The 13,991-nt window shown below is 45.6% G+C and overlaps 3 protein-coding genes across 5 annotated transcripts; 1 reads left to right on the top strand and 2 right to left on the bottom strand.

The window, feature by feature from the left end:
* Nucleotides 1-1,519: 1,519 nt before the first annotated feature.
* H257_08869 lies at nt 1,520-2,826 on the bottom strand. Of its 2 annotated transcripts, XM_009834939.1 has the most exons (3): nt 2,736-2,826; nt 2,163-2,680; nt 1,520-2,118 (listed from the first exon to the last, which is right to left on the bottom strand). In XM_009834939.1, the coding sequence occupies exons 2-3, from the start codon at nt 2,601-2,603 to the stop codon at nt 1,732-1,734; spliced, it is 828 nt and encodes a 275-aa protein (XP_009833241.1). In that variant the 5' UTR covers nt 2,604-2,680; nt 2,736-2,826; the 3' UTR covers nt 1,520-1,731. The 2 variants fall into 2 exon arrangements, with proteins under 2 accessions (XP_009833241.1, XP_009833240.1); XM_009834938.1 differs by having other exon boundaries at nt 2,163-2,826.
* A 1,569-nt stretch (nt 2,827-4,395) lies between these two features.
* On the top strand, nt 4,396-5,059 carry H257_08868 (hypothetical protein). Its single transcript, XM_009834937.1, has one exon. It carries the CDS (start codon nt 4,455-4,457, stop codon nt 4,968-4,970), a length of 516 nt encoding a protein of 171 aa, XP_009833239.1. The 5' UTR covers nt 4,396-4,454; the 3' UTR covers nt 4,971-5,059.
* A 1,583-nt stretch (nt 5,060-6,642) lies between these two features.
* Nucleotides 6,643-9,423, bottom strand: H257_08867 (the record flags this gene model as incomplete). Of its 2 annotated transcripts, XM_009834935.1 has the most annotated exons (5): nt 9,306-9,423; nt 9,094-9,238; nt 8,266-9,026; nt 8,082-8,202; nt 6,643-7,448 (listed from the first exon to the last, which is right to left on the bottom strand). In XM_009834935.1, the coding sequence occupies exons 1-5, from the start codon at nt 9,387-9,389 to the stop codon at nt 6,643-6,645; spliced, it is 1,917 nt and encodes a 638-aa protein (XP_009833237.1). In that variant the 5' UTR covers nt 9,390-9,423. The 2 variants fall into 2 exon arrangements, with proteins under 2 accessions (XP_009833237.1, XP_009833238.1); XM_009834936.1 differs by lacking the exon at nt 9,306-9,423 and having other exon boundaries at nt 9,094-9,284.
* Nucleotides 9,424-13,991: the final 4,568 nt, after the last annotated feature.

Here is a 13,991-nt window from a genome sequence, read left to right as displayed (position 1 = left end):
TTTAGAGATTCCTCCTCGTTGATTGGTGCAAAAGACAGTAGTACTCGAGAGTAGCCAATTACATCGCTGGACGGGTAGGACGCAAACAGAGCAAGGTAATGGGTTGAGCCACACGACCAACCATCGAACACAAGGGCGAACTTCTCAGGTAGTAGAAGAGCTACCTTCTTTTCGACGTGAGCACTTAGTCCGTGCATGTACTTCATGAACGAAGTTCGAGAGATCGAGTCCAAGTTGGCGAAGCGGCGGACGGTTGGATTTGACACAAACGAGAACGGTAGCAAACACAATGTAATCCAATACAACCAACCAAACACTGTACGCACATGTCGTGGGACCATGATCTCAAATAGAGCTGATGCCTTAGGAGGGTTGGTTGCATCAAATGCAACATATCTGGGGTGGTCGGCGGTGATATGCGAGACGAGGTTGGTGTACCCACTCCCCTTCTGTGAACGTCGTGCGCCACACCGGCATGTCCAGTCCGTATTGCCAGGAGCATTCCGAGTAAAGAAAAGCTCAGCGAGCTGGCGGCCGCGTAGGATGTTGTTGCTGGCGATGTTCATCAAAACGAGATATGACGATAATTTGATTTCACTTTTGGGTTAATGGCTGATAACCATCCATATCTACGAGTGGTTTTGAAGCCAGGTGTCGTGATAACCACGAATTATTCCTGTCACAACGAATATTTATTTTTTACCTCTAGAAGTTCGAATAACCTATTTTTGATTGCTCCAAAAATAGGTTATTCATTCTCTCCGCCGTGACAAAAGAATAATTTATTTTTAGACGAAAAATGAATATATTCACGGGAAAATTATTTTATGGTCAGCACTGGGCCGTGGCCCGCGCTTTGGTGTCATGGTGGTGCCGGCCTTTGTCGCGTACACATACTTCATGAGGGTGTTGTAGGGTATCTTGGAGAACGCTGCCACTGGCTTCCCGTTTCACCCATCAAGCACATCTTGAACAGCTCTGTCAAGCTCGACGCGTGTATATCGCGATCGCGGTCGCGGTCGTGCATGACAGGCGCCAAAATTCACTTCGTGTATTAATTAGATTAAGGAGGTTATCTCCCAGTATTTTGACTACATTTGATTGGCTGATTCAAGTGCACCATTAAATGGTTCGAGCACCTTAAATTGGTTTTCTACGTTATAAAATTCCTCGCTTTTACTTTGCTTTCAATTTTTACGGAAAAAGAAAAGGAGAAGTCATTTCCGAAATCTCCCTAATACTATATTTTTCTTTTCTTTTTCCACATTGACCAAGCCTTATAGTAGCGAGCGACGACAGAGCATCCGCCCACAAAATTGCGCGCACTGCAGCGTAGCGGAGGTCGTGTGTATAATTTTGTGCAGGCGGTGCCTTGGCGAGGAGTGAGCCCCAATTGTGCACTTCACCGAACGTCCAATCGATTCCTCTCGTCGGGAAAAGCGGCAGGTAGGCCGTAGGTCGTGCCGCTACCCAGACAAGGCCTGTTCAACGACGAAGTACTTTAACTTGATGTTTGTATTGAGGCAAAACATATGATCTATTGAATTATAACCAATCAGAATTGAATGCACCCTCCTGTGAGCGGTCAATTAATCGGCTCCAGTTGGATCAGGCTTTCCTGACTGACATTTTCAAGATTACCGGTATAGTGCACCTGAGAGGTGACGTACACCTCTCTGGTGCACTATGCACACATTGTACATTACAGTACATGCGCTAAACTCCTAGGAACTAAAGCTCCACCGTACCCGAGAACGTGGCTTCTGCTGGTCCAATGAGGAGCACATTCGTAAACGATTGGTCCTGCGACGACGTCGGCGTGGCAAACTGGATGCCCAACGTGGCTCCACTTTGCACGTCAATTTTCACAGGCGATGTAAAGCCGTGAACTATCGCAGCTACAAGGGCGGCCGCCGCCACGCCCGAGCCGCAAGCCAGCGTTTCTCCTTCGACCCCCCGCTCAAACGTGCGAACACGGAGGTGATTAGGTCCCAGGACTTGGACGAAATTGGCGTTGGCGCCATGTGGGCTAAAGTGCTTGTGGTGTCGCACTTCACTGCCTAGGCTACGTACATCGATGGCGGCCACGTCCTCCACAAACAGCACCGCGTGGGGCACCTAGCCACCGTTGTTAGGACATGGAGACGAAGTTTCTTTGTTACCCCCGTGTTGATGGAATGCACGACATGAGGGCCAGAGGCCAAATGCACTGTCGCATGCAAGCTCAAGGCCGTGGGCGGCGGCAGCAGGACGGCAATGTCACTGGTGGTGGCCACTAAGGCTCCAGAGACAATGCCAGCCCCGGTCTCAAATGTGACGGGGTTCGTGTGGCCAAGCAGAGATTGCACAAATCGAACAAAGCACCGAGAGCCATTACCGCAAAAGCTGGCCGTGTCGCCGTCGCACTGCCAAAACTCCCACGCAACGTCGGCGTTCCCAGACGGGCATGGGACCACAAGCAGGAGCCCGTCGGCGCCTATACCGAGCTGCCGATCGCAGAGTCGGATTGCCTGGGCCGACGTCAGGTGAAGGCCGAGGCTGCGATTGTCGATCAAGACAAAGTCATTGCCGGCGCCGTTGAACTTGGTGAACGGTACCAACATCGCAGTCAGTTTGATAGTAGTAGTGCTAGAGCTGTTGGAACGCCACTTTCGGATAAGCGATCGTACAGTAGTAGCGTCTAATGCAAGGGGGTGATAGCGCAATGGATGTTGTAGGTTCGAGTACGTGTATACCTTGACAGGTCACCGTGGTGCCGCCTGTATGTACGAACGATCCGGCCAAGTCGAATTCGTACTGTACTTCCTCTCCAGAAGTTCCCGTTCGAGTTTTCGATTCATTGCTGAAAAAAGGTTTTTTTTCGACAAGAAATCGAATAATTTTCATTTATTGATTTCTACAGTGATTGAAACAACAGGAGATATGTTCAGTATTTTGATTTGGAGATAACATAGAACTAGTACATGGTCAGTACAGTACTGTACAAGGAATGTCATCTTCTCTCGAACGACATCGAGTCATCATCCATTCACCTTCCATCTCAACCCAACGTACCATCCCATCGGCGATATGATGCTGTCCTTCTTTCGACAGTGGGGGTCTTCTGGCCCGAGCTTCCATTCAATGCGAGTGTATCAATGACTAAGTGAATGATCCTCTCTACTTCCTTGCTCCGATCAAAGAGTTCCATAAAGGAGTATGTGTGGTGCACTCAATTCTCTCATCAACACGAGCACAATCTCCGAATGAAAGAGTACACACACGAACTTGCCCCCTCGTGAAAAGTTTGTTTTGATAGGCAAGAAGATTCGGCCCGAAAGGCCACTGTCACGAAATCCATATAAACTTCAAGACACCTGTAATGGCGTGTCCTCGAAGTTCGAAGGCGTACAGGAAATTTCCATTATTACAGTAACAGTAAGGGCCCGTCTACATTCTGGCCCAAAACGCCATTTTAGGACCGAATTCAAAAGAAAATTTACGGGCCTTACAGTTAATCTGATCATAATTGAAACATGTCTTGCTTGAAGAGCTTTACCAGACGCACCCTTAGGGTGCGTCTCGTAAACGGAAATATTGTAATTTGAATTCAACAAATCTGATCAAAATTGAAACGTGCCTTGCTTGAAGCCTTTTAACCCCAATCCAAAAATTCCGCGTGGGATTTGCTCGTTGAATAGGTCCAAAACGCCAGATTACAAAATGGACCTTTTACCTCCATTTTGAAAATGGCATTTTGGTTATCCCATTTTGCAAGAATATGTTACCAGACGCTCCCTTAACCGAAATCCAATAATTCCAAGTGGTATTTACTCCTTGAGACCAGCCACTACTATAATAGTAAGCGGCTAGTCTCAAGGAGTGTGTGTGTGCTTACCGGGTCTGTGAAAAACCGTCCAAGCTTGTCCGAACTATTTTCGAGGATTTTGAAAATATATCAAAAATATTGCTTAATTTCTATCGAAAACGTGCCAAAGCAGGAACGGACACTCAAAAACAGGGATGAATCGTCCGTGCTTCACTGTCAACTCAGGCGTCCCTACGGGAATGTTCGCAGACCAGCCCCTTACAAAATGAACTTTTTACCTCCATTTTGAAATGGTATTTTTGGTTTATCCCATTTTGCCAAAAATGGAATAATATTTTCGAAAAGTTACCAGATGGACCCTAACCCGATGATTCTTCGCATAACATTAGGTGAACAAGCTTGAGCCAACGACGTTTACAGCGCTACAGCCTCCCCTTGAGTGTCTCGAAGCACCCTTCTAACGTTATCCCTTCCTTTATATCCCCAATCATGGTTGTAACGGTATAAGGAAAGCACACCCAACTTCCTTTGCCACCAAATTTTCCCACCAGCCGACAACGTTTGTCTTCGAACTTCGTTTGAACTCTACGAAGTTGATGACTTGCCCCATTTTCCCATTCTTGTTGACAACGACTAACAGACAACAATGGCGGCAGAAGGAGGCGCAGACATCAAGGGCGCTTACTTCGTCACAGAGATCGACCAAAATAACCTCGTCATGGGGACGTGGAGCACGGGAATCCTCGGCTGCATCAACGCCGGGTCGCTGTCGGTGTGTTGCATGGCAACGTTCTGTCCTTGTGTGTCCCTGGCACAAATCGCCCACCGCGTTGGCATGTACAAGTATTGGACCGTCCTCACCGCATTCATGGTACTCTTCGGCGCGTACGTTGCGTTGGCGCTGCTGGAATCCACCGTGAGCAAGCTGTTTGTGTTTGGCATGTGGGCGGTGACCGTAGTCGCGCTTCTTGCCATCTCCGTGATACGCAAGAATGTCCGGGAGCGCTTTCAAATCCCTGGGTCCGCGTGCGAAGATGTCGTGTGCAGCTGCATCTTCTCGTGCTGCGTTGTAGGTCAGCTGTCTCTTCACGTCGACTCGATCGACAAGGACTCTTGCAACTTCGGGCCCAAAGACACATTGCCAGGCTATAATAGCCAGTGAGTTCCTATCGCAGTCAACACGACTGTTCTACCGTTCTAACATGTTCTAACATCAAGTTCTCAATCCACTACATACTACGTCGCCTCGTGTCAACAGATCTGGCCACTTGGACTTACTTTCATTCAACACTTAGTATTGCCGTCAACCTCAATCGTCATGCATTGATGATATGATCTCATACCCACTGCATAAAGAGTAACATTATTTGTATAGAATTTTGTATGCTCGGGCCACCTCACCTCTTACTAGGGGTTAAGTGCATCTCAGTGGTTTGCGATAGCTAACCACTAACCACTAGCGATGCAGTGAACCCCAGAGATTTAGCATCGTGTGTACTCACCAGGGGTTGGACGGAGTCGTCCCAGGAGCTACGGGCGAAAAGGTGTATCCGGATGTATTAATTCCCGCATACACTGTCAAACAGTAGTATATATGTCGGGTCAAAACAACAGTGGAACTGTTAAGGGAATTACAACGTACAGTACTTGCACGTCATATAAAAACTTCCAACTGGCCAAATCGAAGAGTGGAGGTTTTATTATTTAACGTACAATTAATGAAGTTAAACCCACAACCCAAATGCGTTAAATACCGATTTCACATGCGTTTTATCATTGCAGTGGGAGGTTAAAGGCCTCAAGTGCCTCCGGATACTATATACGGATAATAGTCACATACAAAAATCAAGATACATCTCAGCGGCCACACCCTATGGCCAAATATCCAAGCTCCCATGTAAAATACAGCTAGGTAAATATTTATTTCTGGACCAATTCATTACCAAATTTGAATCTGAGACGTAGAATTTCTTCACCACATTGAGATCTGTCGATTCTACGTCTCAATTTGCTTTAATTTTGAATAATGAATATGAAATTGAAATCAGAAAATTTTGTGAAAAGTTGGTAGTTTATAGATGACTTGCACCATATGTATGCAGCACTTCGAAGTAGTATTCATCAGGGAATGGAAAAATACATATTTATTCCAAATTGATGCCGTCAACAAATATTAATATGTAGTAACGTTATATTGCATGGCTCATAGTCCGCACAACAATCAATAATTGTACTATTGCGGATGGGGGAGGAGATCACAATAAATTACTATAACGTAAGTAGCAGCAGTCAGTATTGGACGCAATTTACAATAACATTTGGATCGTGTGATAGATAGTTCGATCACTCGTTTGAAATATTCAAATACTCGGAGTAAATATAATTGCAATTTTAGTAATTAGTGTACGTATGATGCAAATTGTCCATTCCTTTGTCTTCATCAATTCTTTTTCCCCATAGTTACCTACTGTAATACAGCCTGCCAATGACAAACCACACAATATTAAATTAGATAATGTTTTTTTAAAATTATTATTCACAATATTTTAGATTTTTTTAAAATTCCTGATGAATTATCCAATTTAAAAAATTATTTGGTATCAAACGATTACTGACTGGTATTCTACTTTAGTACATACTAGTACCGTTGTGGCATCTCTTTTGTAATACTGTAGCATGGTCCATGTGAACACTTCACCCCCCCCACACGCTATGCATGGCATACCCAACCTACCTACTAGTACTACTATAGTACTACTACATGATAACACATACTAGTGTACCCCCCACAATAATATTTGCCATGGAGTATTACAGACAATATCATCATGTGTCTAATTGAGTTGGTGATACCCATCACGCCGTCGCAAGCCAACTCCAAACCCGACGGCGACGCCAGCACTCGCTCCCAACACCATGAGGCCGACGCACCACCACCACACTGCATCTCCACTAGTACTAGTAGTAGTACTAGTAGTAGTAGTAGGACCGTGGTCTGGTGTCTTGGAAGGTGGAGATAGCTGCGTTTGCTGCTTGAAGTACCCCACCGAATGGAGCCACCACTCAGGATAAAACAACGAAGCCGCGGCAATAGTGTTGGCACCCGTGAGATTTTGCATGTGGTATCCATCGTGGAAGGTCGTGACGAGGCGTCCAAAGAGCTCGACGAACGCCGTGTGGGTAGTCGCTGCGAATGCATCGCTCGAGTCGGTGAGAAACTGTCGGAGTTGGGCATCGTCGTTGCTAAGCAACTCAACATGGGCGGCCACGGCCTTGGCCTTGGCTCCCAGCAACGCTGTCTCCAACTGCACCTGCACACTCTCCACCATCGGCCGCGTGTACATGTAAAACCGCGACGCCCAGTTGCCCACGACTGCAAACGCCCAAAAACTCGACGTCGAATCGTACCGGTGAAGCGACCCCCGAGAGTACAACGTCGGGACACGGTGCACCTTGGTGTAAATCGGAACGTATGACGTGGCATGCGGGCCGTACTGGCCGAAAAGGATGTGGCCCAAGTTCAAGTTGGCTTGGTTTGCGACTGTCACAAACGAAAAGCTGGACCGGAAGATCGAAATCGCGCGTTCAAAGTGCCCAGTGAGCACCGTGGCCTTGGTCATGTTGCCGTTGCCGTTGATGTCTATATTGTTTATGTGTTTATATTGTATACTGGAGCGACACAACCAAATATATACATGTACAGAATGAATCATCGAAAGGAGAATTGACCCGATATCAGATTGCAGGAAACCATCATCAACGTCAAATTAGGGTGTGTGACTTGAATTAGTGTGATACCAATCACCCCAGGAGACTATTTTACATACAAATTTCAGTACAAAGAATCGATAGATTTGGCAATAACAAGCCATGAAAAACATATACAACCAATATATTGGTCATAGTTACTTCAGTAAACAAAATGATGACATTGCTGTGTGTTTATGCCACACAGGGGCGACATGGAGTATGAAGGAATTGACACGAACCAAATAATATTAATAAATGAACCGAAGAATATCATATCGGTAAAACGATTGAGCCAATCAGGTTGCAGGAAACCAACCATCAACCACCATTGAATTAGTGTGTGACTGAAATTTGTGTGAATACAATCACCACACCACGACAATGTTTACATACAATCTTCAGCACAAAGAATCGATCCATGGATTTGGCGATTCAGCATCAAAATAATCCAAACTACTCCATGATTGATATACGAATATATATATACAAGAGTAGCGATAATTAGAAGGCAGAGAGGACTTACCATAACGATCGGGGTTGCCATATGGGCCAGCGGCAGGGCCTTTGGTCATGTCATACTCGGTGCCTTCAAAGTGATCGCGAAGGTACGCCAACAGCGTCGCAGGATCGATGGGACTTGCCACCTACGAACCACTTACGGTTATATGATACCTTTCATCAACCAAATCCTAAACACAAGTACGTACGGTGGCTGTGACAGGGTAGTCGGAGCCGTACACGTCCGTCTCAGCAGGTAAATTGAGCGACGGGTTTGCCAGCATGAGCACTCGCCACTGTCTTCGGGTAGCATAGTACTGATCGGGCGCAATAGGGTGGGCATACGCCTTGGTGAAGTCGAACGCGCCATCCTCCGCTGGGTCGTACAGTTTAGCGCGGATGGCCACGTCCACCAGGTTCTTGGACCCCATAAAGTTGTCGGAATCCGTGAGGTTGACTTGGCGGATCACAAATTGGTTGCCAATCGCGGCGATGTGGCCGTCGGGTACGCGCTGGGCCACCCACACGGCGGACGCGCCAGAGTCGTCCGGGTGGATGTGGAACAGCCATGCCTCGGACGCATCGGCCACGGCCAGCGCCTCCCCCGCCTCCATCGCCGCCATCGGTCCTTCCCAATCGGCACCATAGTACCCGTACTGCTCGGCCATCTCGCCCATGATTTGAATGGCCTGTCGAGCGGATGTCGAGCGCTCCAGCGCCACGTTTGTCAATTCGGACACGTCGAACAGCGCTTTGCCGCCGTTGGAGACGGGCGCGGACACCAGCCGACCCCCGCAAGTGGACTCGCCGATGGACACTTGATGTTCGTTCATGATCCCGTACAGACCGGCCAAGTAGGCAAACGTGGTATTGACTTGCGGGATCTGACCGATCGAAGGGGTGGTGGTCCAGTTGAAGATGGACTTGTCCACGTTGGCTTCGGTGAAGACATCGCCGCGGGCGTCGCCAACTAGGAATCAGGTGAATTCCCTAGAAATACTGTATATGGGGGTGACTTGGCCATGCAGGTATTGTACCGTAGCGAGGATATTGAAGGCGAAAACGAACGACATCGCGCATGGCGCCAGGAGAAAATGTCTTTTGAGGCACTTTGCCTAGGCGAAAGTCGCAGTTGCCGCAGTCGGCGCTGTGGACCACCATAGGCGAGCCAGTCGTCGATGCCTACGACAGATATAGTCGTCGATAAGATAAAGTAGTGTATCCGTTGTATGATGGAGGTATTGCTTACTGTTTTGCCCACAGCCATGATGGTACACGCTATGGCCGACGAAAGGGCGGCGGTGGCGGCAACTAGACGGACACTAGTCAACATGGCAACTTGTTGATGATTATTCAAGTGATGATCGATGGATCGTATGATGGATGTTTTTGGGGGCACTTCAACTGCCGTACGTACGGGAATATACGGCATTGTACGGTTTATGATGTATAAATTAAGATAAAGTACATTACTTGGAACGTACGAAATCGGACTGTACGACATTAAATTAGGATTTCAATACTGTTGAATAACCAATGCAAGTGTAACTCTAATGGAAGGCAACATCAACTTGAGGTGAAATTCGGCAAAGTCCTTAATTAGGATATTTTAGGATTAACTCTTGCGGTCCCTCGCTGCAACAGTAGTACAACTGTAATATGGTTGTTACGTAATCATTTGGGCCTCCTGGCATACAAAACCCAATTATTTTGGGCAAATAGTCAAGTTTAATTCAAAACAACTCTTTTCAGCTAACAATAGGGGTTAAGTGCATCTCAGTGGTTAGCGCTACTGGTGATGCAGCTTAACCCCGGGAATAGCATTGTATGTAAGCGCAAGGGGTCCAGGGCTTTTAGTAAAAATGATTACTCTTGGTAAAAATGATTACGTAACAACAGTACTACTGTTGCAGCGAGGGAATTGTTCCATTTGCTTGCCTCGATAGTACTAGTAACGTTATGGTGCATTTCATCTAAAGACTACAGATCGGCGGCTATCCTCATGAGGAGACGTTTTACTATAAACGTTAAACGTTAAACTGTGCTGGCATATATTTCCATACAAAAAGGCTGGTTGGTTCAAATTCTATTACTCGATCAATTTTTCACGAATCGAAAATTTGAACCGTAACTTCTGTTAGGCTTGTCCAGTTCTATCGTTATTACGGCTTATTTTCCTAAAAAATATCAATACAAAGTTGGAATAGCTGTCGAAAGACAAGTCACTTTTTTGTAGTCTTTAGATGAAATGCACCATAGTACTTCGAATTATTTATATGGATTCAAATATCCGTGATCCAATAGCATCCCACAACGTCATCCAAGTTAATATTAGGTCATATCCTAATTAGTAGAGCTGAGAGTAATTAGGATAATGCTAGGTCATTGCATACAGGCTATGTCCGGGTGCGGCACGGCCTACGGCCTACCTGCCGCTGCCCGACAAGAAGAAAAGATAGATCATTCGGTGAAGTGAGAAGCTTAGATCCGTACTTGTGCAGACGGCTTCCCGGGCGCTCGGGGCCAACGTATGGCTTGGTCACTACTTTAGGTTTCATCCCACAACTTCATCCAATTCATCCACGCATTAATTCAACATTATATTATATTAACCATAGTATCCAAGGTTGGTATTAATATTCAATGCTGTTCCGTAAATCTTACTTCGAAGTACTACGAAGTACTAGTATGTCTTAACTGTAAGTACAGTACTGTATTGGTAATCCGATGTCAAAATGGACTGAGGCTGCCAAACGAATCGATGAAGCAAAATCGACGCAGTAATCGACGGTCCGAAGTAGCAAATTAGTACGTGGTACTAGTACTACAGTATTCGTGAGACTTTGCCGGTTTCACAAAACTATATAACCTTTTAGTTACAGTGCGCGACAAAAAGGTAAGGACAGGCATCAAAATGAGCTATTTTTAGGACGTTTTAGCCAAAATTGGTCAGAAACGGCTGATTTTTGGATATAATGTACTCCTTGTCACGACAAATACATGGTACATCTAGAACTTTCGAATTCGTGGTTGTCGGGAAGTTATCCTCAAACTCGTGTTTGTATGGTGCGACAAATTACATGGACAATACAAAACTCAAGATATAAAATACATTCAATACTATATTTTACCACCATGAAATGCATGAACTGCAAGACACCGAGAAGTCATGGACGCAATGAGCGTTTCAAAGTAGCTCCATTTCAGACCACGATGCAAAAATTTGACGCTTTAGATCGCTCCGATTGTTAAATTGGCGTCGATCGTTATCATATACCTTGCGAAAGAAAGGTGTGCCCAAGCATTTTCTATCGTATTCAAGTCCAGTTTATTATGCCGGCCAAGGCAAGACATCGACATCATTTTACATGCTTTGCTTTCGTTGCATGTGAACCATGAATACTGGCATTGTCCTGTTGAAAGACAAAGTCAGTTCCATAATGTAAATAAGCAAACGGCAGCATGTACTCAGACATAGTGTAGATGTAGCACTCAGAGTCCTGGCGCCCATCGAGGAAGACGACATCGCTCTTTCCACGCCACGCAAATGCAGCCCAAATCTTGACGTTGTCGCCACCTTGTTGCCAGATCTTGCGCTGGTGCTTGTCGTGCAAGTACTTTTTGTATCCGTCTGGTCCGTCAAGGTTAAATTTTTTCTCGTCAGAGAAAACGACACACTTCCACTTTTCGCCAAACGTAACGTTTTCTTGAGCCCAGAGCAATCTTGCTTAAATATGTGCGGCTGTCAGGGCTGGTGTTGCAATGCGATAGATGTGCTCGATGTGGTCGGACTTGTGCAGGAGGCGTTGGACAGTGCGCACATGGACATCGAGGTTCAGGTTGTGCCGTATTTCAGACGCGCTACATTGGCCTTTCTGGGCTTCGCGGATGACGGCGGTCTTCGCTCGGTCGGACAGCTTTGCTTTATGGCCTGTAGAGGTCGCCTTACCGTAGGCGACAGGGTCACGCAGGACGTTGGCAACGGCAGACTTTGAACAGTTGATGTTGCGCACAATTTCACGGAAAGTTTCCCCATGGTCACGTCGAGCAACGATCTCACCGACCTGACGGTCAGTAAGCGTCTTACGTTTGGCCATCAAGATGCAAACTGACTTCATGTCTTGAGTATTGTATTGTCCACGTATATTTGTCGCACCATACAAACACGAGTTTGAGGATAACTTCCCGACAACCACGAATTCGAAAGTTCTAGAATGTACCATGTATTTGTCGTGACAAGGAGTACATTATATCCAAAGATCAGCTGTTTCTGACCAATTTTGGCTAAAAAATAGCTCATTTTGATGCCTGTCCTTACCTTTTTGTCGCGCACTGTAAGTGTACATTTCTACGTTACGGAGCGTTTTGCATTGCAGTTGCAAATCGAAAAGTCGCCGTTGACGTTGTTTCCTCGCTTCTTGTCAACCCGGGGCGACAACTCGTTCAATCAAGCAAAGGAGAGTTCACGTCAGGGTCATCAATTGCGTACGTTCAATTTCAAGGCGCCTTGGCACATGTTGATGTTTGTGTACTTACTGTCAGTTAATTTCGTTTGTTTTGGCATCCGGTTTGCGTACAACATGCAAGTCAGTGTCATGAACGACTGACTACACTGCGACTTCAACACGTCGAGCGTCCAAATGTTCTTGACCGATTTGTACAATGCACAAATGTCGTTGGCGGTGGGAAACTCGACTAACGCTAAAGTCAAAGCTTTGACGTTCAATTCAAGTTTGGCGCCGTGGAGAGATTCCTCCAAGGCCAACATATTCATGTCGCTAAATCTGTCCCGAGCGAGTGCGCTGCTTTTGAGTCCTATGTCACTGGACCAAGTCATTGTCCGCCTGTGTAGCAACAATTTAATCGTTCCGACGCCGTATTGTACAACCACCGCACTTTTGAGATGGGCTATTCTGGAGGCTGTGGGAAATGACAAACATAGCCATCCTCGGCGACATAAACGAGGATGAACGTATGTCTAGACGAAGGAGACGAGTTTTGGTGCAAGGCGACTTTGTATTTGATTCCGCTGTTCTAAATGTGTATGTATGGACTACAAATTTTGGCTGACAGTTACGATGCTCTTTGCAAAAGTATCCACTACTATTAATAGTACATTCCACGAGAATACATTACGTATTTTTAATATAAAATAAGTATGTCATAATTTAAAAAGATACTAGTAATCTCGAAATATAGCATCAAGTTAACATTGATGTTAACTAATGTTTGCCATAATTTATGACAAACATTGATGTTAACTTGATGCTATATTTCGATCTTTCAAGTAACCAATGTTTGTCATAATTCACTGTTATGACAAACATTGATGTTAACTTGCTGCTATATTTCGATGTTACTGGTACTTATTATGTCGTTGAATTCCTCAGCAACGGCATGTCTGGGCTTGATACATTTAATATGAAAACTGAAGGCATGGTTGCGGGCTACTGAATAAGACGTGATGTGTGGCGATTGTAATTATTTAGCATGCATGAAGTGACCTCAAACATGCCAAAAAACTGAAATATAGCTTACTTTGGGTGTGATTATATCCTGCAATAAGCATCGTAACTCAGTCCATGATACTTCATTACGTAGTATCGATGCTGCTGTACACGCTATCATGTTCTTGCATTGATCGGCGTTCTCTGAGCCACGAAGCAGCACATTAAAGACAGCAGGAGGGTGCGGGAAATGACCAAAACAGCGAACCTCAAATGAATTGGCATCATATCACGCAGTCCGATCGCACTAGCTCTTGTCCTACCTGATATACACACTAGGGGCTGAGGACTTTGGATTGGCCTTTCGAGGAGACGCAACAACGGGAAACGCATGGCGCAGTGACTTGAGCTCAAAACTGCTCAGTAATTTTAATGAATTGTTTGAAAATTTAAAAACCAATTAACATAATAATAAAACTTGCTTCAAA

Source organism: Aphanomyces astaci (genome assembly GCF_000520075.1).
Source record: "Aphanomyces astaci strain APO3 unplaced genomic scaffold supercont1.20, whole genome shotgun sequence".
In the NCBI taxonomy this organism is placed as follows: domain Eukaryota; phylum Oomycota; class Saprolegniomycetes; order Saprolegniales; family Verrucalvaceae; genus Aphanomyces; species Aphanomyces astaci.
The sequence above is the reverse complement of the archived record's forward strand: the minus strand, read 5'-3'. Positions and strand labels throughout refer to the sequence as shown.